Genomic DNA, 26243 nt, shown 5'->3' on the forward strand with positions numbered 1-26243 from the left:
TTTCCGCGGATCATTAATTTATTAGCAAAACTACTGTAGATCGGGCCCGCCCGCTAAACCGGGCCAAGTTTATTTGCTCGGTTCGCTCACGCTCACTGCCATTGGCCGCCAGCTCCCCCGGGGCGGCAAAGCTTCCGTTTCTGGTCCCCTTCCCTCCTCCGCTCCCTTAAACCCTCCTCGAAACCCTAGTGCGACACGATTCCCTCCCCTGCCGCGCCGCGCCGCGCCCCCCATGGACGACCCGGACGAATCCACCGCGGCGGCGCCGCCGCCGCCGGTCACGCTCGCCGGCGCGGGGGCGGACGGGAAGCTGCTGCTCGCCGGGGCGCTGTCCCGCGAGGAGGTCCTCAGCCGGCGCCGGCGCCGCCTAATGCAGCTGTACTCCCTCTACCGCTCCCAGCTCTGGGCGCTCGCCGAGGACCTGCACGCCAAGCACGCCGAGTACTGGTGGCACCACGGCGCAAGCCCCGTCGTCGTTGAGCCGCCGCTCCTGGGTAATGGCAGCGGTGCTGCTTCTGTAGGGAATTGTTGGGGTGCGGGAGGGACGGCTGCTTTCCCTCCCATGAATTTCGGGCATCCGCTTCTGCCTCCCGCGGATGGTGGTGGCGATGGTGCTGGTGCTGTTGCCACCCCTCAGGCTGCGGGCGGGGGGAGGGCTACGTGTTCTGCCGCGAATTGCGCGGCCAATGCGATGCCCTGCGCCCCGTACTGCTTCGACCACATCCTGTTGGACCCCAAGCAGCAGCTCTACAAACCCTGCACCTTCATCAAGCGAAGGTATACTTCCTGGGTCTGCCATGAAATGGGCCGGTGGGACTGTTTCATATTTCTGTCTTCCAAATTTGCTTAAGTTGTGTATGGCTGTTATGTAAAATTCGATTTCGGGACCGTTATGTTTAGCGGACTATATGGTTGTGTGCTGAGTGCATGGAGGAATTTGGTTTGGGCTTTGATTGTTCTGAGGCTTGATTGCAGTGCACATGTTGAAATCTGTTCAATGATTGTCTGTTTTCTAAAATTGTTCATATGAGGAGACCTTGCCATCATAAGATTTGATTGGTTTTGTTAGGACACTCCATCAAAATTGAATAACTCATTTGCTAAACTTATTTTCCTGATTGGTTTTGTTAGGACACTCCATCAAAATTGAATAACTCATTTGCTAAACTTATTTTCCAACTCATGAGGGGAACAACATCAGATTTGTTATATGCTAGGTTGTTGATTATTGTTTGCTTTGACCAGGGCTCTCCATTCTGGCAAGAATCCGCTCCTTACCGCCAGTTCCTGGTTTTGCCTTCAAACATCACGAGATACAGTAACGCCTCAAATGAGGACCGTTATATGTTGTTTTAAATGAAATGCTAATTCTAGAACAAAAACAAATTGCAAGTTCCAAATAAAGTGAAAGCAGAAAAGAGCAGGGTTTGACTCTAGAATCTGAAAGTCTGTTGTTCAATTTATGAAGGGATTAATAGACAGTTATTGAGCTATATGCCCTACCTACCATTTCCACCTTATTTGGAATGTACTCAAGAAGTGCTAAATATGGATTTAATGAATATAACATACTGCTAATGTGAATTGGTTAAGCATTGGATTGCTTCCTGTATGCAATCCTGATTTGTGAGGTAAGCATGACCCTAATAGAGCTTGAGGCATTCAACTCACAATCACTGTGGGTTACAGTCATCAATCTCTCTGTATATGTGTAATAACTAATAAGTCTTATTTATTGTTGTTGAGTTATGCAATTTTATCTTCAATAAATTGCATTCAGTTAGTGCCTCTCAATTTCTGGGGCTAGCCTGTGATTTCCCTTAAGTTGCTCCTGTTAATCAAGTTCACCCACCTGGCTGTTAACGGAATGCAGTCATGCAGAAGAGCGACGTGTAACTGTCAGTTAGATATCATAGTAGGTGGTATTAGACGGCACGTTAGCTTTGTTCTGGCAGGAAATTTATTTAGAAATTTAATTTCAGTCATTCAAATTTGAGAATTGAGCTTACTTCGGTGATCTTTGATCCTAAAAGCTGTACGTGTCACATTTTCAAGTTTCCTATGCTCACCACATGTCACATTATCGGATTCAATGTGCCATATCATATGTACTAATGGAATCCATAGACAATGCCAACTTTTCTCATCAACAAAGACATAGTTGATAAATACTGTTGAACACTTGAGTTGACGTTGGGAAATTCCGAAAAAGTGAACAAATAACCCACCAGCATGTGGTGAAGGCGAGAAAGACAGGCGCTCCATTAGTTGAGTAAGCAGGGATTAGCAAAGACCAAAGAGCGGCTTATTTTAACATTTCTTTCTGTTTATATATCAAGTTATGGAAATTCAAACAGGCTAGAATTTCGGTTACCATCCATACCAACTTTTCCGCATTTGAAATCCAATTTAAATTAGCACCTGTTATGCAGTTGGTTAAGCCATCAAGCTTAGCCCGGTTCATTTTGTGGTTGTACGGTCGAATTCTGCATACTGCATGTCAACAAAATATTTTTCTCCGTTTTCTTTCTTTTCTTTGCCTCAACAATTCCATAGGGATACTGGATCGAGATAGGCTTTGATTCGAGTTTTTGTGGTTGAAATCCAGGCTCGGTCCGGTTTCATTAACTTAGCTTATCATGTTGGATAGCTCTAGGTTCCTGAATGTGCAGCTATATTAGAATGGTTGGTAAAACTACTCTGACACAAACGTCACATATGGTGGGATATTTTTATGCAAAAATAACAACTGAAGCAATCAAACTTCTATACGTGTGATCATTTGATGTTTAGCATTATTTGCTTGTTTTATCAGAAATAAATTCTTGTCTGTTTCCGTCTTTCAATATTTGGCACTTGGATTGGCATTAATTGGATGTTTGTTGCAATTGAGTCCATGTAATGCTTGTAAAATGGGTAACTCTTGCATGTTGTAATATTATCTTGATTCAAGAATATCGTAAGTACTACAACGCTTATTCCTGCAAAATACATTAGAAATACTGTCCTAAACAAGATAGTATGTAAACTTGTGTATTTTGTCTCATATAAAAACCTTGCAAATTTCTCTGTATTCTATCCGAGTGCTGTTCCACGTGTAGACCAACCTCAATGCTTTGTTATGGTCCACTAAATGCCTTAATGTTCCAAAAAATATTTCAATATCCTGTTGCAGCATTTGTCCAGACTATAGAAATGGAAGTAGCAGAGCACTTAATTAATGTGAATTAATGCATGAGGATTTATTTAGTTTGCCCTTTGGAAGTTGCAACGTACTGAAACACAGTTCCTATTATGTGCCGCTGATGGATGCTGTCTGTTCCTTGAGGATAAATATAAAAATAATTTTGTTTGGTCGCTTTTTCAATGGTTGATACATGGTATAAGTGCTCAGATGGGGCGTGCATTTACTGTCCTAGACCATGTTGAACGTAAAATTTTATTGTTCATTTCTTACTATGTGTGGGAAATTCCGAGTGACAGGTCATTTCGTGTTTCTTCAAATTAGGTGTGTAGCATTTTTTATTGTTCTGCTCATTCTATGTACTCCCTCCATTCCATATTAATTGGCACGGATTTAGTAGATTTAGTACAAGTTGTACTAAATCCGTGCCAATTAATATGGAACGGTGGGAGCATCATATTTTGCTCTTGAAGTGGTTATATTCGCACTTAGGTTAAGCTGTGGGTTATGGCAAACTCTGCAGTATCAGTTGGTAGATATCAAGTTATTGGTTGTGGATTTTAGTTTCGGTCTATTGAAGTCGATCAAAATTTAAGCATGACTATTAGATGGGTCTGGGAACTAGACATGGTTGTGAAGTATCTGTGATAATTGGTTTAATAATTAGTTGGCATTGAAAGTTGTGTTGGTTACTGGATGCAATTCTTTGATATTTGAATTGATGGGTACAAAGAGCTTCTTTTCTATGTTCCCAATTTACATTTGTAAGAGTAATCCATCATCTTCATCCTTAATAAGCATTTCTCACTGAAATTATCTGTTCTCTTGCAGAAGCATGCCAAATGTGAAAGAAACTTGTGGAAAACCAGTCCTGAGAGGCATTACTCCATCGCGATGTTCTGATCATGATCCAAAATCTCAGAAAAACATTGTAGAAGCTTTGAGGTATGCTGGAATCGACCTGCCGTTGGGAAGTAAGAAGGTTCCAAAATTCAGTCTCTTGATTTCTGAAGCAGTCCGCCAAATTCAGACGAAAAGAAAGTTGTTCTTGTCTCGTTCAAAGGCTGCATCTCGTAAATTGTCGAAATGATTCTTTTGGACCAACATATGATTAGTTGTACATGATGGTCCTACAGAGATGGAAGGTGACGTATATATCAGGTGTCAAGGTGCACCTCATCATCAAAAAGGAAAACAAATATTGAACCAGAAATTTTGCTAGGTATTATATTACAATGCAGAAAGGCTGGAGGTAGGAGGAATATTGTCCAACTTTGGGAAATATTCTGCTTGTAAGCTACCCTCTTCAAACCTTGGAAGGAGAAAACAGATGTAGGACTTTGAGCACTCAACAGTCACCAGAGGTATGCATAGTTGCAACAGATAAAGAAACGTCTGCATATTTTTCCATATATTGATGCTTATAAACTTTTTTTTCCTAATTCAAAAGAGGTATATTTATTGTAGAGTTGCAACATTAAAATACCGTCTGCATAGTTTACCAAGTTATGTGAGAAAAAAATGCACTCGATATGGAAGTGTATCAATCTGGCCACACTTAGATTCGGTTACTGTAGCACAGTGGGTATGATGATAGAATGTTCTGCTAACATTATGCTTTGTGACAGGGATGTATAGAAGCATTTTCAAGGAATAAGAGGGTAGTAGTGTTCTTTCTTTGATTTGATGAGGCCACCCTGATGATGTGTAGACTTGAATGAAACCGGTTCTTTCGCTTTGGTCTTCTCACCCGTTTGGGGAATGTTCGTTCAGTCTGATGTTTGTTGATCTAGCTGCTCTAGTTGCTCAATACTAACTCCATGTAACTTTCTTCTTACTTCTTTTGGGGCAATATCATCGTTATTATATTGACGCAGTTTGTCAAGCTAGGCGAAAACGTCGAACTCGAGTTTCGAACACTCAGAAACCAGCATGTAAAACCATGTGTGTTTCCATTCTACTTATTCGACAAGTACCCCACCATCAGACCGCAGCTTTCTTGGCCAGCACCGTCAACGCCTTCCCGTCATCCTGCACTGTCTCCAGCATCCTACTCGAATGCTCATGCCGGCAGGTGTACCTGGAGGCACAGCACAAGTAGAGCAGGAAGGACACAAGCCCAAAGGAGGCGAGAAGCCAGTAGAACCAGTCGAGGTGGCTGTCGTCGAGGCTATCGCCGGCGAGCCAACCATGACCGCTGCCATGAGACGACGACGCTGTGGTGCGGTTCACGGCCTTGACGAGGAAACCTCCGAGCCAGGAGGCGACGCCGAGGATGCAGAAGAAGATGGCGCCGCCGATGGACTTCATGCCGGCCGACGCCTCGCTGTAGAAGAACTCGAGCAGCCCCACGAAAGATGTCACATCCATCACGCCCAGCAGGAAGAACTGCGGCGTCAGCCACAGCACCGACAACGTCGTCTCTGGCTCCGACAAACTGATCCTCTTGCGGCGTGCCTCCACGACGGCAGCCACGGCGAGCGCCACGACGCTGGACGCGAACCCGGTGCCGACACGCTGCAGGTGCGTGACTCCACCGGTGTGCCCCGTGGCCTGGCGCAGCCATGGCACGAAGGCTCGGTCGTAGGCGACGAGGATGAGGAGCTGGAAGACGATGGGCACCACGAAGAGGCTTGCCGGAGGGATGTTGATCTTGGCGTTCTTCCCGAACCCGATGCGGGTGTCCATGGCGCCACCTTGTTGCACCGTGAAGGTGAGCAGGAGCGGGATTGGCAGGTAGCCCAGAACGGAGCTGAGGAAGATGGGCAGCATGCGGAGGATCATCTTGGCTTCCTCCACCTGCGTCACCGTGCATAGCGACCACCGCCGGCCGTCGCCGTCGTTCACTGCCGCCTTCTCAAGGAACCTTTGCAATGTGGACAAAAGGTTAGTACTAGTGCTACAAGTCAGGAGTGTGATGAATCGGACCGAAAAAAGTGTTCCAATGAGAATAAATGTGTTGTGCAATTCCGCAAAGAAACATTAGGTAATTTACAAAATTTGTTTTGCTAATGTACATTAGGTAATTTGGTAATAAAGGTTAGTACTATTGCTACATGTCAGGAGTGTGAAGAATTGGACCAAAGGAAGTGTTGCAATGAGAATACATGAGTTCTGCAAAGATATACCGAAACATTAGAACTTACAGAATTGGTTTTGCTATTTCAGATTTGTTCAGAATTATTTTCTGCAAACCTAGGCCACCTAAAATTTGCGTAGTGGGTAACTACCATCGGAGACGAAAGCTGGGTGATAAAACCTATGCCACGGCAGCAGTAGAAGAAAACAAATACACACTTGTATCTAGGAATAATATACTGCAGATTTCAGCTGTGGTTGATGACCATTTTGTGCTTGGATGGGCTAGCTTTGTGCTTCCACCATGGTGTGCGGCTATGATGAAGTCAGAGTCAACGGGGCATGGGCACGATAGATGTTGACAATGACCTTATGGGTGGTGTTTTGACATGATCTTGTTGGGTGTTGTTGTTGTAGTGGGCTTCTGGTGACCTGTGTTTCTTCAGGTTTTGCTTGTGGGTACCTGTGGCTATAGAAGGAACGCAAGCAGGGATTCTGTTTATGTCCAGCTTCTAGGTCATTAGACCCGTGTTAGTTCAAAAAGGTTTGGATATTACTAGTTGACAACCCAACATTTGAGTTATGAAAAGCCATCAAACTAAACGATAAAAGCTCCACGGATAATGCGAGACCAACTGTCGAATGTCGGTGTCCCAGAATAGAATTCTGTTGATTAAGAAATCATAGGAATTCAAATTTTCAAAAGGAAATACAATTATGTCCTGATTTATAATTAAAGCTAGCTCCAAATGGAATGAAACCGAAGTTTTCAAACAATACCAATTTTTATAGCGCAAGAGGCAAGTGACCCAGTAAAGGACCACGCTGGTTAAAAAATGCAGGATCGAGTAAAGTTTGTTTGCATGCAACACATTTTACTTATATTTTTTGTGAATTTTGAATTTCTTTTTTGTTACCGGCGATAGACCCGGTTGATTAATTGCTTCAAATAAATACTTTTGACCGGTACCAAAAACGTTGTGAGTGACTGAAATCCTCCAAATTTCGATGACACTCCAATATGAAATACAAACCACGGTTCACAAATTCAAGTAGGCCGGCTATATAAGCACTTCCTGTTTTGGAGATATTATATATTCATATATATTCACTTACTTGAAGCTTGGAGTTCTGTCCAGCACTTCGATGCTCCTGCTTGTACCATCACTGATCTCATGCATCTCCATCCAATCCTCCGGCAACGACAGCTTCCTCTTCCTAAAAGCAGCCACAAACACCTGCAACAGATAAAAGCAACTTAAATCATCTCATTCTAACCTCACAAGCATAAACAAGATCACACTTCACAAACTTGACACACCTGAAGGATCCTGGTGAGGGGGCTGCCGGTGGGCACCTGGTGGCGGTAGAGCGGCAGGCCAGCAAGCAGGACGAGCATCCCGACGAGCGCCATGAGCGCAGGCAGCGCGAAGCCGAGGTCCCAGCCCACGTTGTTCTGCACCCACACGAGGAAGACGAGCCCCACGAGTCCCCCCAGCGAGATGCAGAAGGCGTACCAGTTGAAGAAGCTGGTCTTGCCCCTTGGGTCGTCGTCCCCGTCGAACTGGTCGCCGCCAAGCGCCGCCGCACACACCCGCAGCGCGCCCTCGCCCACCGGGATCACGTACAGCCCCAGCGTCAGCAGGCTCAGGTTCTTGCCGCTCACCGGCGCGCAGTCGTACTTCTCGTTGGCCATGGCGCACGGTGGCGGGTGCAGCGACGGAAAGTGCGCCTGGCACGCCAGCAGCATGTATCCCTTGCAAAAGAATGATTTTCCATAGCAAGAACTGAGTCTTATATCCTCGTGATCCAAAACTAAGGCTTCAGGTATTAGAGAGGATGGAAGAATGGTTACGAGGATCTCGACGGGGGCGAAGATGAGGATGGTGTAGAAGCGGGTGAGGTAGGAGTCGGAGAGGAAGGCGCCGAGGAAGGAGAAGACGCAGAGCGCGCCGAAGAAGTTGGTGGCTGTGGTGGAGGCGTCGGCGATGCCCATGTGCATCGTGCCGTGGAGGTAGCTCACCATGTTGAGCATCGTCGGGATGTTACCCATGTTGGTCATCACGATCAGGACTTCAATGACATGCAAGAAGCATCATCAGTTAATTTTCAGCACATTCCATTATACTCCTGAATCACATTCTTATGTGTTTAGTTCAATACCACCCTTCAACTGAAAACCACACCAACATTTCGCTAAAGTTATTTTTTTTCAAACAATGGTGACCGAGATTTTCAAAAAAATTCAGACAACCGGGAATTGCGTGCGGAACAACACGTGTGGTCTTGTTACTTACAGTAGATAAACATGGCAGCCTTGACACCACCATGCCTCTTTGGGTGAACCGGCCTTCCCCTCCAGTCTACAATGCCTTGCACAGCCATGGCTCTAATTAACTTTGCTGTCTCACCAAGCTCTATATACTACACAGGTCCACTCTCGCTTCCTTGTCCCTGTGAGCAACAGGTGTGGTTTGTACAGGTGCCTTTTATAGCCGTGGAAGATGAGCAGCTCATGGCATTACGTTTGTGGATAATATAGCACGCAGATGGTGCTATTGTTTTCTTCCTGACGCCGACTTGTATGTAATGTGCTTATTAGACGTTCTTGTGACAGTGCCCGGAATATAACTGGGAGGTTGCAGCCACCTGATGAGTGATGACGCTGCCGAATGTGCCTGGCTCCGTGGCTCGTCCGACAGAATGCGTGCCACCTGCCATGAATGAACAACTCGGCATCAAAAAGACCAACAGGCATATTCTTCTTATTCCAAAGTATGATAATAGTTGTATCAAAAGAATGGCAGAGTTTGTAGAAACTACATCATCACAAATAAATTCAGCAGCGAACGAATCCGAGTTAAGAGCACGGACAATCTACATCTGTTTTCAGATGTTCAAAAGACCACCTCTATATCTTACTGTTGTAGATTGTTGAAAGAGGTGTGGATCAGATCACCCTGTTTTGGGCAACATAACTGTCCAGCATGTGTGGAGCGTCTAAAACAACAACCGTAAGTATCCTCAGTTGCTTCTCTTTTTAGCTCAAATCCAAAAGATGATATTACCTTCGACCCATATTACTTGTCGTTGATTTAGTGCAACTTTGTACTAAATCTGCGACAAGTAATATGTGAAGGAGGGAGTACATTTTTGCCTAATGTCTCCAAGTTCACCCATCATCCAACAAATATACATCTGGAAAACTTTAGAACTATTTGCAACATCGAGGTTGTCGTTTTCCCCTCAGTTTTGTTTTTAAATCCCTCGGAAAAAATTGTTGTCCTTTTCTCAACCTGGGTATAACCCATATGCATGCACCTGAGTTTATCTAGGGGGATATTTTCCATCAGAGCGTTTACTTGGTGAAACAGAGAGAAGTGGCTTGCTTTATCCGGCAAAGGCTATCAAATTATCTGAATTCCCACACTAACTGTCGAGTCCCTTCTCTTCTCATGACCAGTCTATTCCTCTTTGTGTGGAGAACGACCTGCAGTCTGCAGATGACAATAAGACTTTCGAACAGCCCCATGAAACTTTTCAGAGTGATTCATGTCAAATTGCTGATGATTTTGAAGATCCACGCCCGTTGGAATAATCCTGACGGCGAGAGTTGGGTGGGGCTTTGGCCAGTAGCGGATCGCATCGTCGGGGTAGTCCAACATGCGAGATATCCTAGGTAGAGGTATAGCTTAATTGGTAATTTGGTATGCTGCGTATGCCTGAAGGTTATCTGTCCATTTCAGGAGTGCTGATACGTAAGTCGGCGCATCACCTGTGGATAGTACTATCAACTTTTTGTAGCCATAAAATTGTGTGGCAACAAAACTTTGGTAAACATATGCGTGAAAACAACATATTGTTTTTCTCTTTCACTAACCATTACCTGTTTTAATGGTTTTTCTAATTTGCTAAAAAAAATGCTGGCCCTCAAGAAATATAGGGGGAAAGAAAATCCTGTGGTGATGAAGAAATTAATTAATGCAAACTTTGCTATTGATATTCTTGTGGCGAGCCACCGCAGTTTGTGTCATGTCCTTGGCCGCACTAAGACTAGACACCACCTGAACAGTCCATGGTGCTGCATAGCAATCACTCTAAAACCGAATCTTGCTTTCTGCACTGGTTAAGAGATATATATCACAAACGATCGATATCCTTACAATCTTGGCCTGAATTTTGGATTTGACATGGTGCCAGGAGGCTACTTTGGCTAGATGTATCTATCCCCTCTTTGACTTGGCTTGCAAAAAGCTAAGGCAATATCGTGTCCCTTTAGGCGTTATCCAGAACGATTGTGAGCTGGAGTAAGACACGGAGATATATGCCTTTCCTTGTGCTATCCGATTGGTAATCCACTGATAATCTCAGTGAGTACATCATCCCTCTGCCATACGTTGTGATGTCAGTTGGTGGTGGTGTTAATCTGGCTACAGAAATAACTGAATAATTGCGTTGGTCATCACAAACTTGATAAGAACACCTGGAGAAGAAAGGTATTTGGGGATGTTGTGTCGTCATATTAACGTTGGTGATTAACTGTTCAGATGATGGTTCTAGAACTAGCTTGCAAGTTGCAACGTACTGGCTACAGAATTCACAAACATCGTTGTAACTCCATTGTGCAGTCATTTTTTTTTTCTAACTGTGACAGTTAACATATAATTTCAAATTGACTTATTTATACAGTTTTTTTAGTAAGTATAGTATAATTGAAGTTTGAGGAAACTGAAGTTGACCAGAGCAAGTGACAGGTATGTTGTCCCTAGTTTCAGAATAGGGTTTAGGATAATGGGATAGTACTTGTACTGTTGTACATACCTGGCCTTTTTATCTTATTTGTTATGTCTTCATTCCCTGTTTCTCATAGAGGTTACCATTTTAGAGGTAATATATTTTTTTAGGGAATTAGAGGTAATATCTTTAAGTACATGGAAGTATGGAAGTATGTCGTCGTTTATGTAACTGAAGCAAATGTACGAGAAATTGTGAATAAGCAAAATATGTGTGGAAGTTGCTTGCATTTATATGTGTTCCTGGGCCTCTTGATTGGGAGGTGGGCTTTTTTGGGCTTCTATTTAGCACTCAGCGGTGGGCTGAAATCCAGGCCGGTAACTACATGTTCCTTGGTGCTCCACCTCATTCGTGGGCTAAAAAAATGTAAAAGCAAAAAACGAATCTGGGTGGCTTCCACCTGCAACTCTACAAAATATGTGTGGTTTTTTGTAGAAGGAGGTAATGGACCTAGATCGACATAATGGCCTGACGAGACATTTGCCTAGCTCTATCACATGGGCCGGTCATCAGGGCAAAACAGATGCTACATTTTTTTTATTGTACCCATATTTTGCTTATGGAAGAGGCTCTCGTCGGTTGTTCAAAAACAAAATTACTCCTTCTTCTTTCTGATCCTAAATTCTTGATTCAAACTTGTTCAAATATAGATATATTTATTATTAAAAAATATTTACATACATGTAATATTTCGACAACAATTTAGAATCGGAGTGAGTACGCCAAAATGAACCATCCTGATGAATTTTCCGTTATACACAGTAGCAATGAGAATGCGGGTTCCACAGAAGGCGTCAGCTAATGACGAAGGCGTACATATCTGGGCGGCGTGTAGCGTGGGTTAACTTGGGATGTCTCATTAGGCCATTATGTCGATCTAGGTCCGTCCAACTCTAGAATCTCATATCGGAATAGAACCGAAGACTGTTTCTCGCCTGTCTTATTCTTCTTTGCCGTCCAAGTTCCTCACCAATTCTCATGTGTATCCCTGCTACGTACTTTGATTCATAAAAAATGTCGTTCGTTTTGTACTAAGTTAGTATAAAATTTTATACTCACTCTGTCCAATAAAAAATGTCTTAAATTTGTCAAAATTTGGATGTATCTAGACATGACTTGGTATATAAATGCATTCAAATTTGATCAAATTTAATACATCATTTGTTGGAAGGAAAGCGTACTAAATGGACGACTTTTTTATGTATCGGATGGAGTAGCTGGCATCACGGCTAGTAATGCCGACAGAGACGGGCTGTTACTGTTCCAGAATTACCCATGTGAACGCCTAGTAAACCACAAGTCCCCAACCGCATAATAACTGGAATAACCCCGCTAAATTAACGTGTGGACGGAGACACCTCGGCTGCAAGGCTGCAACAGAAGATAAGCGGCCGTGGTCCATGAGATTCCTCTTGAGATCCAACACAAATGCAGGATCGCGCAGGAGTCTGAGATCTCTGCCGGCCAGTCCTTCCAAGGTGGGTGTGTTTTCTTTTTGTCCCTCCAATGCTGCAACGCCGAAAGAAGCACACTGGTCCATCCATCATTGGTTACAAGAGCCATTACTATAATTAGTTAAACAAAGCACAATGTATGCTAGATTAAGCTCTACTGCTACTGTAGAGTTTTGGCTGGACTGATTAGCTGGCGAAGGTTAGGACACAGGATCCAAATACATACATAGTACACGCCAGGTGAAAAGGGAGATGATATATGCTTGGGCATCTTTTTTTGCTATTTATTTATTTATTTTTCTTTGTTATGCCCCTGAAACACTCAAATGCATGAGCAGAGCACACCTGTGATAATGATTTCCATGTGTGTTAGGTTAGCGTGTGCGTACAATAGTTAATCCCCCATCCTTAGCCTTGCTGCTGTCACCCTGGCTTTCATGTGACTGCCTGCCCACTGTTCTCTGCATCAAAGCTCAGCTCACACTACTTACGTGGCAAGAAGGGATACAGGTGTCCTGCTTTCTTTCTCTTGGGGGGATATGTTCTATGCTGTCAACTGTTAAGCACCAGCTTAAACAAACAAATAGCCGATGAGGAGCATGGGGTTCCCTAAACAAGAGCTTGGAACCCCAAGTGGTGGCCATGTCGGTAACAAGACGCCAATTAGCACAACTAGCACACACAGTAAAAATACTACTGGAGTACTGTGCAGGCATTAGTGGTTTCAGCACAATGGTTAGGATTTAGGAGGAAGGAACAGGCGGGCATTGCCGATGATATGGGCAGGGCTCCGAACAAGACACGATCCCGTGGACGGGCCTGATGGAGAAGCATGTGCTCTGAGAGTAAAAACTGCGCGCGCGGCACACGTGCCGTCGTCACAGGTGCAGCTATTTCTCCTGTGATCTCACAGTGTTCATGTGACCCGGCTCAGCAGCACCAGCAGCAAACTGCCGTCTCCCCTTCCAATGAAATCACATTCTTTTGATATTCTACTCCCACTCGGAGCAAATAACGGGGGAAACTGATGAGTATCAGTTGGATTATTATTTTTACCAAGTCAGTTGGAAATTGTTAATTGTGTGCTCAGTGGGAGATTTTAATTGGAGCAGCAGATAGCCCGGATGGGTGTCTCATGTGACGGTTTGGAATCTTTGAAATGCAGTTTCTGATTTTAATCCTACCACTTGCCTGACGGTTCAGATGGAGCTGACAGAAACTGTTGCTGGAAATGCAGTTTTCGTCCCGATGCTCCGTCTGGTATGGCATCGAATCTTTGCAATCAAGTTCGAAGAAATCCATGCAAGGTCAAAGAGATCGCTGTGCCACTACACTGGATCAGCATTACTATAACCTCGATCGATTTTCTCCAGTAGGTTTATTTGTGTAGTCAAATCAAGATCAACTTGCAAATCGCTGCGCAAAAGACTCAGGAGATCTTTCAAGTACAATAAACAAATAAATACAGCAAGCGGCGGGTATCAATGATTAGCATAAAAATAAATAAACAGGCGGCCGAATCCGATTTATTTATAGGTTCACATTTGATGATCTTCCCAACTAGCACTACATTATTATTAGGATCACATTAGTTTATGGAGATTGAGTACAAGCTCTGTAGCTGGCACTGATGAGCAGAGCAAGTAAGCAAGGGGTAACTAACACCATTATTCCCAACCGATACGATACCATCCAGCTACTCCACATCCATCCTCCAACTGTACAGGCACAGCTATAGCCAGCAGTCAGCAAGATCCATCCACCACGATGTGCTCTTTCGTAATGTCATCGGAAAACCTGCTTCGACCAGAATGGACAGCGGCAATGCAGTAATGCCAAGAGATGGATCGCGAAGAAGAAGCTAGCCTCTGGTCGCTCTTGTTGTTCTTGAGTTCTTGGCATGGTTCTTGATGTGATCGGGTTTGGTTCAGCTGCAGAGCCTGACGGTGCAGGCCACGGCCTGCGCCCAGTACTTGAGCCGCGCCTTCACCTCCTCCGGGCTGTCGCCTGCAACAAACACAACCAGCGAATCATCATTATCGATCCACACAAGAAGACGAAATGAAGAACTCGATTCTTGCACGGTACTGAATAAATGCGGTTTACTTGAGCAGATTAATCTACTTTCGGCGGATTGGCCGTATGCGGTTCCTTGTACAAGTTGGATTTGGATTTCTCGATCAAAGAGTTAAAGCCGCACGCAAAAAGTGAGCAGAGCGTTTGAATTGCTTACCGGGGCTGGAGATCTTCCAGTTGGCGATGGGCGGCGACGGCGACGGCGGCGCGGGGGTCTCCTGGTGGTGGTGGTGGTCGTCGAGGTTGAAGCGCTGTCTCATGGAGTAGCAGAGCTCGAGGGCCGGGAGCGTGCCGCAGAGCTCGGGGATCTCGTCGTAGCTGAAGCCGAACCCCAGATCCACGCACCCCTTGAGCTCCTCCAGGTCGTCGTCCGTCAAACTCCTCGCGCGGCCCATGCCCTCGCCGGAAGGCGAAGAGGAGCCGCCGCCGGCCGCCGCGGACGTCTCCTCGGCAGCCACGACCACCACGGGGCTCGCGCGCCGCGGCCACGCCGACTCCCACTGCGCCCCGCGCCACACGTCCTCTGTCGCCTCCGCCCCCGCGGTGTTGTTGGTGTTCTGGCGGCGCGACCGGCGGGTGCGGCGGCGCCGGGGCTGCTGCTGCGGCTGCTGGGGCGGGGGCGGCGGCGAGGCGGACGGGGAGGAAGAGGAGGACGAGGTGGAGGACGGGGACGAAGATGCGGTGGTGGTGGTCATGGCGGCGGCGGCGGCGAGATCGGCCTCGGAGTCGGAGCTCCACATCTTGGCTAGCGGCTGCTCTGTTTTTCTGTTGTGATCTGCTCTGCTTCTCTTCTCTTCTATCGCGCGTCTCGGGGGGGAACAAAAATGAGGAAATGGCAACCGGGGCTCGAGGGGGGGGGGGGCCGGGCCGGGGGGTTTTATAACGTACTCCGCATCGTGTCTATGCATGTGGGGCCGGCCTAGTTCCGGTGGGCGGCTGGTGGGCTGGGGCCCACCTTTCCACATGGGGGGTGGTGGTATCTTGTGTCTCGTGATTGCAGATGACGTGGCCATGTATATATTATGGGGGTGATGTGCTGGCATGGGCTGTACTCTACTCCCGTATTTGGTAACGTCGCGCAAAGGAAAATTGGAATTTTGGTTTTGTCTATGCGTCAAGTCTTTCTCCCTAGGTTGAACAAGAAAAAGAAGTTGCATCTGTGGGTAAAAATTGGCATACCTGGTTCATCACGGATGAACGCAGTGAAACTCTATCGAAATCGATTTTGACCGAAAGTAGGGAGGGAGGGTGCCGCCGCCGCTACCGCTCATCTTGTCCGCCCCCGCATGGGTTCAATTGACGGTCTCCCACCAACTGCGGTCGACGTCTCTATTCTTTTGCCACATCGCGTCCGCTATCCCTTCACATCAGCGGAGGAAGGAAGAGGGGGGATCGGATTCTTTTTGCGGTGGCGGTGGCATATCCCTCTCCGGTCTTACCATATGTCGGATCGGGAATAAACCATATGGATGCTCGTCTCCATGCCTTGACCTACATCTCGCTCGTACTTTCTGTAAATGAACTGTGGTGTGGGTTTTCTCGAGACATAAATAGAGGGGGAAGGGGGGAGAAAGTGGTGGGCACGCAGCTGGTTTTCCGTGTCGGTTTTGACCGCGTGGAGCGCACGCCACGGTTCATCGTTCGAGAGAGTTCCTGTATAAAAAGATTGTGCGTATCCATGGGTCACACGTTTGACAGATCAACTAACGACATTGTTCAGATTTGTAAATTTCTTGTGGTGTATCTGGAAGTCAAAAATTCAAATCACTAGTATTATAAGTATTTTAACCACCAAAACAAAGTACTAGCATATAAGCATCTGTGAAAATTATATCGAAACGGCACAGGTTGCCCTGTTCGTCAATTTGAGAAGGAGGGAGAATTTTTTATTTTTTTGGGAAAGTGGAATGCTATCCAGTGAAATACAGCAGGAAACAAATTCAGTTCCGTGCCAGTCGGTATTCCAGATCGCTGGAGTGCTGGACTCACTGTCGTGATCAAACGTGAGACGCATCTGATGCCTCTTTGTATTTTGCCCGGACGATATACATGGACGTGACGTGCGTATGTCTGCTGGTGCAGCCGTACCGGCATGGTATGCGTGCGTGGCACCCTGCCACGTGTCCGCGCAGCTCTCCACCGGGGGAAGAGGGTGTGACGTGGACGCAACCCGGCCCCGGCTGGCCGGCGACTCCATTTTTCGATCTGGCCGGGGAAGTGCGCACCCGGTCGCTTTTCTGCGGTTTTCCTGTGGTGTCAAAGGACTGAACCGGAACCGCTACCAAATGGGGGCTACTACGACTGTCCTAGCCACTGCGCTCGATTAATCGATAGTGTGGAGAATCTAGCTTATCTAGTGGAAGAGATCGATCGGCAGCTGGCACTCGTTGTGTGTTCCCGGCTCCTTTCTGGTCTATACATATCTCTTGTCGATCGTCCATTGCAAATGCGTGTGAAATGTCTTGAGCGCCGCGGCTCGATCGACAGCTATGGATATTCCGTGTGTTGGTGCGAACCAATACCCCGTACATGCCAATAAGATAGCTAGACTGAACCTCATGCTTTACAGCAGAAATAGAATCGCCTGATCAGTACTAGTACTTGTTAGTCAGACCGTCAAGCAGAGATCGAGCGTGATTGCTGCATCGAGATCTGTATATATGAACGGGTCGAGTGCCTTTCGATATCCATGCACGGAGCTGTCACAAAAAAAAGCTCGTAATCTCCGAGTCAGCCGTCTCCCTCTTGCTCCCCTCCCAAACAGGAGTCCTTAATTAATTAATCGGTTTTGCTAGGGATAAGTGGCCTGAGATCTTGTGTTTCTCAGTCGACGTGTTTTCAACCGTCCGATCATCTTTTAGATTCGCGTTGGTTTTTCTTTTTTCTGTTGCCGCGAGCGGTCCTGTTTTGGGCTGGAGTTCGGGCCGGGCCGCAGGGGATGTGTATTTTTGCAGGTCCTGCCCATCTATCCATTCTTTAGCTCGGCCTGTTTGTATCGGCTCGCCCCCGCACGGTTATGTCTTCTGTTTCGCTTCGAACAGTTGTTTCTGTTCGTTCCCGTCGCCGGCTTCCCCACGCGTCGCGGAGTTTAGATTCGGACGGCGAGGTTCTTATTTGTCTCTCTCAGGTGCGCCCCTTCGTGCGTCTGTAGATTTTTTGTTCTAGGGTTTGTAGGCACACAAGGGATTAGAGGGGCTCGGTGATTTGTTTGGAAACATTAGGGTTTCCAGATGTCTTCATGTTCTCGCGCTTTTGGTTCTGATGTTAGGTTCTCTAATCAAGGATTGCCTGTTTTTATTCATGGATGTGTTCGATTTTATGATCCCCCGGGGTGTCCCATGTATGCTAGGCAGCAGATTGCGCTGTTATGATTTTTGTCTCAACGAGGGGGATGGGGGAGAGCGATTGTACTGTGGTAGGGCTTTAGGTGACTCAGCTATTAATAAGTGCAAATCATCAAAGTATGGGGGCACTTATGTAGATTTTTTTTTGGCATGACCGCTAAAAAATAGGTCCTATTCAGCTTCCAGCACTGCATTTTTTCTCGATGCGGCTAAAAAATAGGAGCACCTCCCCAAGGTGTTCAACTACTTCGACAAGAACATGAGCGGGTTCATCGAGATGGAGGAGCTCAAGGAGGCGCTGTCCCCGAGAGGCGACCAGAAGGCCATCGAAGACATCATCTTCGACATCGACATCGACAAGGTTGTATCATCATCATTGTCACCTTCAAAGAAGGAAGCCAAGAATGAGCAAACTTATATAACTGACACTGAAATGTGCAGGACGGGAAGATAAGCTACGAGGAGTTCGAGCTGATGATGAAGGCCGGAGTGGACTGGAGGAACGCGTCGAGGCAGTACTCGAGAGCGGTTTTCAACACCCTGAGCCGAAAGATGTTCAAGGAGACGTCCCTGAAGATTCTTGATCCCATCACCCCACGTGGCGCAGCCGCCACCGTGGCGAAACAACAACAGGACATGATCTGAGAAAGGAAACAAAAAACGAGCTTTTTGCTGGGTGAATCCTTTTTTAGTTTTTGTTTGAACTGGGTGAATCTTTTTGCTGGGTGAATCCTTTTTTAGTTTTTGTTTGAACTGGGTGAGTCTTTGGAAGACAGAGAGAGGACACCACCGTCCAAGCGCGCTCATGCTAGCTGGTCTCTCGTCTCTGGTGTTTGTCGCAGAGCACGATTCCTAGCATGAGATGTTAGAACACGGAGAAATGTGACCCACTCGAACTCGAAAGGTTGTGCGCGCTTGCGGATTAACTGCACAAAGAATGTACCAGCTGGATGATCCATGCTCCGCGGAGTGCGGGACACGCGTGGACCGGACCAATTCCAACGCAAGCAGCAGTTGACACGTCTAATAATAGCGCAAGATCGAACGGGAGAAGTAACGCTTGGTTACTGGGCTTGTCCATGTTAAAAGTGATTGGTGGAATCTGTTCTCCTAATCACATCCTTAATTTGCTTTATCAATAAAAGTGATTGCATGCATGCACAGTAAGACAGTTGATCTATACAGCTCAAACGTGACGTGAGGCGTTTGATGCGTTGCCCTGCTCCTCGGGTTTCCTTCTGAATTCTGAAATACCACTGGCATCACATCCTCTCTTTTTTTTTTAAACAACGATCTGGTTTTATTTATTCAACAAATAAAGTACATCTGATCGAAAAAACTAAAACGACAACAAAGATTTCAGATAAACTGAAAGTTAAATCAAAAATCTTTGAAGCCAACTCCTCTAGCTGCGTCTTTTGCATCTTGATGTTTCTCCAAATATCTGGTGACGAAACAGTACAAGACCAAACCTGCATAAACTGAACTTGTCTTGTAGGTTTTACTGTGCCGCATGAGCCGCCCACCCCAGCGGGTGAGAACTTAAGATCGTTCAACACACGGTGGCCGGGGACACACCCCTCACAAGACAGGTTGTCAAACCATTTAATCATCGCCGAACCATGGAGGAAGAAGACCAAAATCACAAAATTTCGAGCCGTGAGATCCACAAACTCAATGGAGTAGACCATGATAGACACGCCAAAACGGGGATGGAGCCGGAGACCAAAAATCCGAGCGTCGTCGTCTCCACCGTCAGGACGACGTCGCCAAGGATACACAAAACCTTATAAAAAATGTACTAAGACGATGGCCAGATGTTGATCCGTGGTTCCTCTCACCTCCTGATGGCCAAAAGCCAGAGACGAGGGGAACCGACGAAGACGACACCGGCGGCTTTTCTCCTGGTGGCGGCTAGGGTTCCACGAACTCTCGATCGATACATGATAGCAGCACATCCTCTGTTTTTAAGGACATGTACAATCCAAGTTATTAATGCTGCCAACAAAGAGAGGTTTGTACATACTGTTGTCTGTAAAAAATAGTCCACTTTAGGTTAATTCTATAAGCACATTGCATTGTATATGCTCCAATAGAACTCAAACTTTATAGAAAAAATTACCAATATATGTGACCCCAAACAAGCATAATATCAAAATAATTCTAATGATACTAGGTTAACTTAGAACAAACTAAAATACACAAACATTCCTTTTTTTCAAGAAGAAGGTACACAAACGAAATAAATGAGTTTGTACTTCCTTTTTTCAAGAAGAAGGTACTTCAAATATTCCAGGTAATCACTATCATGACGTATCACTCAGTTGGCCCATCCTGATTAGACATATCTGCATGGAAACGAGCAACGACCAACTTGCGCGAGAGGCAGCTGTCAAAAAAAAAAAAACTTGCGTGAGAGGTAAATATGTCTTTGCCTCTTAATTTGGCTGCCCAGTTTTGATGTCGTCCTATGTGATATCGTGAGGTTGTCAATACACTGGCCGGATCTCAACAATTCAGTCCTCAATCCAGTCTTTGTATGTTTCCGCTAATTAACGTGCATGGACCGTACGACATGTAACATGACCACACCTTATTGGAAGACATACTAGTCCTAACTGATCAGGAACTCGGCCCTACCAGGTAACACAGCAGCTCCATCTCCTCTTCATCATATCAATGAAATTTCGGGGGGAAGACCGGCCAAGTCCAAGTCTTGGCATGTCTCCAAGCAAGCATGAATAATACAACCACATATCCATGTTTTGTCAGTTAATTGTCACTCCAATTACACCATAGCCACAAGTGTCAAGTGGGCCGGAGTCAATCAGTCGTCGGCTATAGCTTGATCTTTCATCTATTTAGTTGCAGCCCATTGCAGCACCATCGCCTTCAGCTAGAGCTTCAGCACAATTGCACACCCGTCCACAAACTTAACCAAAGATGACCAAGTTTGAGTATGACCATCGGCTTGTTCTTCTTCCTTGCCATCTTCTTCTCTGCCTTTCAGTGATCTGCAGCTGCAGCGCGGAAGCGCCGGCAGCGGCAGGCCACCGGCCCGGGTGCCCGGCCAAGTGCGGCGACGTCGACATCCCGTTCCCCTTCGGCATCGGCGAGCAGTGCGCGCTGGACGGCTTTCAGCTCGGCTGCAACAGAAGCATTGGCAGTAGAGGCACGGGCAGTACCAGCAGCAAGCCTTTCTGGGGGGATTTCGAGGTGATGAGCATCTCCGTGCCGGACGGCAAGGTCCGGGTGAAGACGCTCATCTCCTCGCTGTGCTACGACCCTGCCACCAACCTCACCACCCCCTTCGAGGCGTCCTCAGACTTCACCAATTCAGGTTTCTGGATTTCGGACGCCGACAACAAGATCGTCGTCATCGGCTGCTACACTCTGGCTTACATGATGAGCTCCTCCGTAAGCTATATAGCACGTCTCAGCTGAATTCTGTTCTACTAATTCTAATTAACGGCATGGATCTCACACAAATATGTATGATTGTTGCGTTTGCAGTATGTGATAGGTTGTCTGTCAAGATGCGACGATGCACTGCCACTTCAGAACGGCTCGTGCTCCGGCAACGGCTGCTGCCAGGCGGACGTCCCGAAGGACATAACGTATTACGAGAGCTATTTCAACGAGCGATACAACGGCAGCGTGACATGGAGGCAGCAAGACAGGCGCTGCGGCTACATGGCGGTGATGGAAAAGGCGGCTCTCGACTTCCGCCCGAGCTTCGTCACCTCCACGGTGTTCAACGACACCAACAACGGGAAGGTCCCGGTCATCCTCAACTGGCTGATCGCGCAGGTTTCTTGCCGGGTTGCTAGGCAGAATATGAGCACCTACGCGTGTGTCAGCAGCAACAGCCAGTGCCTCGATTCCACCGGTAAGCAGCCAGGTTACCGCTGCAGGTGCCGGAATGGATATGAAGGCAACCCTTACATCACTGGTGGATGCCAAGGTTCGATCATTCCTGCTTTAGTTTTTGGTCCCTTCAACATTCCTACAACCAAATAGAATTATGAACTTACAAGTGTTTGTCGCAGATATTGACGACTGCCTTGGAAATTCCAATCTATGCCCATTTGGGGTCTGCGTGAACACGCCGGGGGGCTACAACTGCCCATGCCACCCGGGGAATTCCACCATAAACGGCGTTTGCGTGCCAATTCAGAAGCCTTCCCGTTTTCCTGCGCTACCGGTTGTAGGTGGGTTCTTCTCCTTGTTAAGCACTAAAATAACATCACTTATATACGGACAATTAATTAGACTATCAATATGTACCGTAGGATCAGTAGTATTAGTGCCCAACAGGCAACCTACTAGCAAACAGAACTCCAACATGATTGAATGGATTTAGTATTTTTTTTCTTTAGATTAGAAAACAAGCTCTGCCAATCATTTATGTGTTCCTTATTAGGAATAATTGTTTTTTCTCTTGAATACTACTCCCAGCTCATGTGAAATCACATTCATTTCTGACAAAATATCTCAACTGATCTAGTTGTTGTAACGATAATCATGCACAGGCGCAAGTGTTGGACTCGTCATCATTGTGATTGCTATAGCATGCGCATGCTTGATCCGCGAGAGAAAGAAATCACAGAAGATGAAAGAGAACTACTTTCGGCAGCACGGTGGCCTACTATTATTCGAAGAGATGAAGTCAAAGCAAGCCAATTCATTCAAAATCTTCACGAAGGAAGAGCTACAGAAAGCCACGGACATGTTCAGTGCACAACGGATAGTGGGCCGGGGAGGAAACGGAACTGTGTACAGAGGACTTCTGGAGGGCAACGACCTGGAGGTAGCAGTCAAGAGATGCATGACGATCGACGAGAAGCAGAAGGCAGAGTTTGGCAAAGAGATGCTGATCCTGTCCCAGATCAACCACAGGAACATCGTGAAGCTCCTCGGGTGCTGCCTCGAGGTGGAAGTCCCCATGTTGGTGTACGAGTTCATCCCGAACGGCACGCTCTTCCAACTCATCCATGGCAGCCATGGCCAACGCCTCTCCCTGGCCGCTCGCTTGGAGATCGCCCACGAGTCCGCCGACGCGCTCGCCTACCTCCATTCGTGCGCTTCGCCGCCCATCCTCCACGGCGACGTCAAGTCCTCCAACATCCTCATCGACGCCGACCGCAAGGCTAAAGTCTCCGATTTCGGCACCTCCATCTTGGGGGCGACCGACGAGTCACAGTTTGCAACATTTATGCAGGGGACGTGTGGGTACCTCGACCCGGAGTATGTGCAAACTTGCCGGATGACATATAAGAGTGACGTGTACAGCTTTGGGGTTGTCCTTCTGGAGTTACTCACGCGGAAGAAGCCGGTCAATCTCTTCGCCGCTGAACACGAGAAGAGCCTGTCCGTGGTGTTCTTGTCTGCGATGAAGGAGAATAAGGTTGCGGAGATCCTGGATGAGCATATTAAGGACGAGGAGGACAACGCAAGGTTTATTCAAGAGATTGCGGAGCTAGCGAAGCAGTGCTTGGAGATGTATGGTGAGAACAGGCCATCAATGAGGGAAGTTGCCGAGAAGCTTGGCGGGCTGAGGAAGGGGATGCATCACCATCCATGGGGGAAGGAAGCACAAGAGGATACGGAGAGCTTGCTTGGGGAGCCGTCGTCCATGGCCAGCTCGACTGTCAGCACCGAGAAGATAGGTATTACGGGTCTGCAGTCAGGGCGTTAAGAGTTATCAAATTGTATCTTTTGTTTTGGCTGCAAAATATGCAGAAAATTGTTGCAGCTAAATAGCTTTAATGTGTTATCTAGTCCTCCTCCGGTGTTTCAACTTGATTTGTTGGGACTTCTGTCTTTACTAGCACAAGCGTATACGTGCATTGCGGATATCTTTGCCGGATCAATCCTCTGTGAAAGATAATTTAACACAAGTCCGTAGAAGCCCCAAACTGACGCCGTTCGCCACCCAGACATTCGTAACCCCCTGCCGTAGGATGGCTGAGAAGAGCTCCACCATGAACCACAGCTTCGTCAGGCTCCACCGCTGCCGTACCGATCCGTACTTGTCTTCCGCCAAAGTAGTCGCTGATGAGTTCCTGAATCCTCGGCATCCTGCTGCTCCCGCCGACGAGAACGATCTCGTCAACCAGTTCCTTCTTCTCGGCCAGTTCGCTCCCAACCATGGCCTTGTCCACCACTGACATGATCCTGCCGAAGAGATCGTGGTTGAGCTCCTCGAACTTTGCTCGTGTCAGAGGCTCAAACAAATCCACGCCGTCGACGATGGAATTGACGCTCACACGGGCGACATCTCGGTCGCTCAGTTCCTTCTTGGCGCGCTCGCACTCTGCTCTCAGCTTCCAGAGCTTCGCCGTGTCGTTGCCAATGTCGACGCTGTGCTTCTCCCGGATCAGTTGCAGGAAGTGGTTGGCCGTTCTCCGGTCGAAGTCGTCCCCTCCGAGGTGCGCGTCATGCCACGTCCCGATGGCCTCGAACACGCCGTCCTCGTGGACCAGGACGGTGGCCTCCGCCGTGCCGCCGCCGACGTGCAGCACCAGGACGTTCTTCGTGATCTCGTTTTCGTGGAGGCCGTGCGCGAGGGCGGCGGCGGTGGGCTCGTCGATGATCCTGACGGGCTCCAGGCCGGCGGACGTGACGGCGTCGAAGGCGGCGAGGCGGGACGCGTCGCGGAAGTAGCTGGGGACGGTGAGGACGGCGTAGTGGACCTTGTGGCCGAGGAAGGCCTCGGCTCGACACTTGAGCTCCGCCAGCACCATGGCGGCCACGTCCTCGACGTGGAGCAGCTGCTTCTTCGCCACCTGGATTCCTGTGCCCGTGCTGCTTGTTTCCTTGTACACGATCTTGTACGGGAAACTCTCTCTCTGCACGTCCTCGTGCCCAAATCTGCACAAATTTGAGATCCAAGTTAATATCGATCAAACGAATCGAATCAACAAGTAGGTAGCAGTAAGTACAGTAGTAACTAACTACAAATTCATCTGAATTATAGTGCAGATTAAGAAGAAGGCGTGTGTTAGAATTGATCGTACGTTTTCCCGAGCAGGCGCTTGAAGCCAAAGACGGCGGCCTGAGGGTTAGCGGCGGCGTGGTCCTTTGCGGCCTCGCCGACGAGGGCGGCGCCGTCGTCGGAGAAGGCGACCCATGAGGGGATGCAGAACCGGAACACGGGCGCCCCGGCGTGGCCGTTGCCGTAGCCGGAGACGCAGGATCTGGTGTTGCCGAGACGGACGGCGATGACGCTGCCGAGCCGGAACGGCCTGCTGGGCAGGGGACTGTCCATCAGCGCAGCCGCATGACCCAGAAACCCTGACGGCAGGAGCTGCAGGCAGATCAGTAAGACGGCGATTCGATCCGAATTAGCCATGGGAGGATGGATGATTGAGGCCGTCGCAGAGAGGACTCCTTTTTAGTTTTTTATTATGATACTAGTGATATTGGAACGGCGACGGCATCACCGACCTACTTAAGTTAGGTTACACAAATCCACCTCATATTGGGATTGAGCGGCTTTGATTACACAACCAGTTTTGTCCCCAGTCAAATTGAGTCTTTTTTCATGTAAGTTCATATATATGTTTACAATCCTACAAAATTGCAAATCCAAATTTATAGACACAAATAGAAAAACAAAACTAATCTAGAAATAGAAGACCTTGACAAGACAAAATTTAAGACACATAATTTATAAACTCACCCTTTTTTTTTAAACTTTCAGCCGTGCTACGGTGCGACGGTAACACCCAGAGAGATGCTCTTAGCATCTTTCAATAGGTTCTCTAAAATTGGATTCCTTAAAACCAATTTTATAACTGCTTCCTCCAGCAACTTCCCAAAACAGTCACGGATCCAAGATTGTACACAAACTAGAGCTAAACTGGGCTAAGTATGTAAGTCTAGAGTTAATCCGTTGTTAATCAGTTATTTTTTGCCAAATGTCTATGGCACGATACATGTAGCAGCCATCTCATGCCTAGGGCTATAGCCCCAATTGCCCTATGCGTGAATCTGCCCCTGTCCCTAAACTTCATTCTCTATTTCCTTTTATACGTCACACTGACACGTGAGTCCCATGAATCAGTCACAAAGAATTTCCTCACCCCTCTTCTCCTCTCTCTTTCATGCCGCCCTTTTGTTCCTCCTCAACCGCTCCCTGCTCCTCCTCCGCCCCAACCCTGCCGCTCCTCCACCTTTCCCATGCCGTTCTCTTGCTCCTCCGCCACTGCCATTGCTGCTCCTCCGGAGCGGGCGCCACTGCTCTTCTGGCGACCTCGATCCCACATCTGTGGACTTGATTTCGGCCAGGAATTACGTCGGGGTGGCGCA

The 26243-nt window shown here is 47.3% G+C and overlaps 6 protein-coding genes across 7 annotated transcripts; 3 read left to right on the forward strand and 3 right to left on the reverse strand.

The window, feature by feature from the left end:
• The first annotated feature begins 103 nt into the window (after positions 1-103).
• On the forward strand, positions 104-5050 carry LOC100821043. Of its 2 annotated transcripts, XM_014903000.2 has the most exons (3): positions 104-777; positions 4016-4548; positions 4813-5050. In XM_014903000.2, the coding sequence occupies exons 1-2, from the start codon at positions 233-235 to the stop codon at positions 4272-4274; spliced, it is 804 nt and encodes a 267-aa protein (XP_014758486.1). In that variant the 5' UTR covers positions 104-232; the 3' UTR covers positions 4275-4548; positions 4813-5050. The 2 variants fall into 2 exon arrangements, with proteins under 2 accessions (XP_014758486.1, XP_014758487.1); XM_014903001.2 differs by lacking the exons at positions 4016-4548; positions 4813-5050 and adding an exon at positions 1246-1874.
• Positions 4773-8772, reverse strand: LOC100824133 (protein NRT1/ PTR FAMILY 4.4). Its single transcript, XM_003578704.4, has 5 exons — positions 8560-8772; positions 8118-8335; positions 7584-8018; positions 7379-7500; positions 4773-6050 (listed from the first exon to the last, which is right to left on the reverse strand). The coding sequence occupies exons 1-5, from the start codon at positions 8645-8647 to the stop codon at positions 5168-5170; spliced, it is 1746 nt and encodes a 581-aa protein (XP_003578752.1). The 5' UTR covers positions 8648-8772; the 3' UTR covers positions 4773-5167.
• A 5197-nt stretch (positions 8773-13969) lies between these two features.
• Positions 13970-15326, reverse strand: LOC100824442 (pro-neuregulin-2, membrane-bound isoform). Its single transcript, XM_003578705.4, has 2 exons — positions 14744-15326; positions 13970-14517 (listed from the first exon to the last, which is right to left on the reverse strand). The coding sequence occupies exons 1-2, from the start codon at positions 15324-15326 to the stop codon at positions 14438-14440; spliced, it is 663 nt and encodes a 220-aa protein (XP_003578753.1). The 3' UTR covers positions 13970-14437.
• Positions 15327-17575: 2249 nt separating this feature from the next.
• Positions 17576-19097, forward strand: LOC100821341 (calcium-dependent protein kinase 29). Its single transcript, XM_010240288.3, has 3 exons — positions 17576-17713; positions 18099-18291; positions 18372-19097. Exons 2-3 carry the CDS (start codon positions 18190-18192, stop codon positions 18573-18575), a joined length of 306 nt encoding a protein of 101 aa, XP_010238590.1. The 5' UTR covers positions 17576-17713; positions 18099-18189; the 3' UTR covers positions 18576-19097.
• Positions 19098-20691: 1594 nt separating this feature from the next.
• On the forward strand, positions 20692-23757 carry LOC100821644 (putative wall-associated receptor kinase-like 16). The gene is made up of 4 exons (XM_010240289.3): positions 20692-21347; positions 21444-21894; positions 21980-22141; positions 22463-23757. Exons 1-4 carry the CDS (start codon positions 20874-20876, stop codon positions 23626-23628), a joined length of 2253 nt encoding a protein of 750 aa, XP_010238591.1. The 5' UTR covers positions 20692-20873; the 3' UTR covers positions 23629-23757.
• LOC100821962 (heat shock 70 kDa protein BIP5) lies at positions 23632-25361 on the reverse strand. Its single transcript, XM_003576896.3, has 2 exons — positions 24950-25361; positions 23632-24803 (listed from the first exon to the last, which is right to left on the reverse strand). The coding sequence occupies exons 1-2, from the start codon at positions 25282-25284 to the stop codon at positions 23822-23824; spliced, it is 1317 nt and encodes a 438-aa protein (XP_003576944.2). The 5' UTR covers positions 25285-25361; the 3' UTR covers positions 23632-23821.
• Between the last annotated feature and the right edge of the window lie 882 nt (positions 25362-26243).

Source organism: Brachypodium distachyon, chromosome 4 (assembly GCF_000005505.3).
Source record: "Brachypodium distachyon strain Bd21 chromosome 4, Brachypodium_distachyon_v3.0, whole genome shotgun sequence".
Lineage (NCBI taxonomy): Eukaryota > Viridiplantae > Streptophyta > Magnoliopsida > Poales > Poaceae > Brachypodium > Brachypodium distachyon.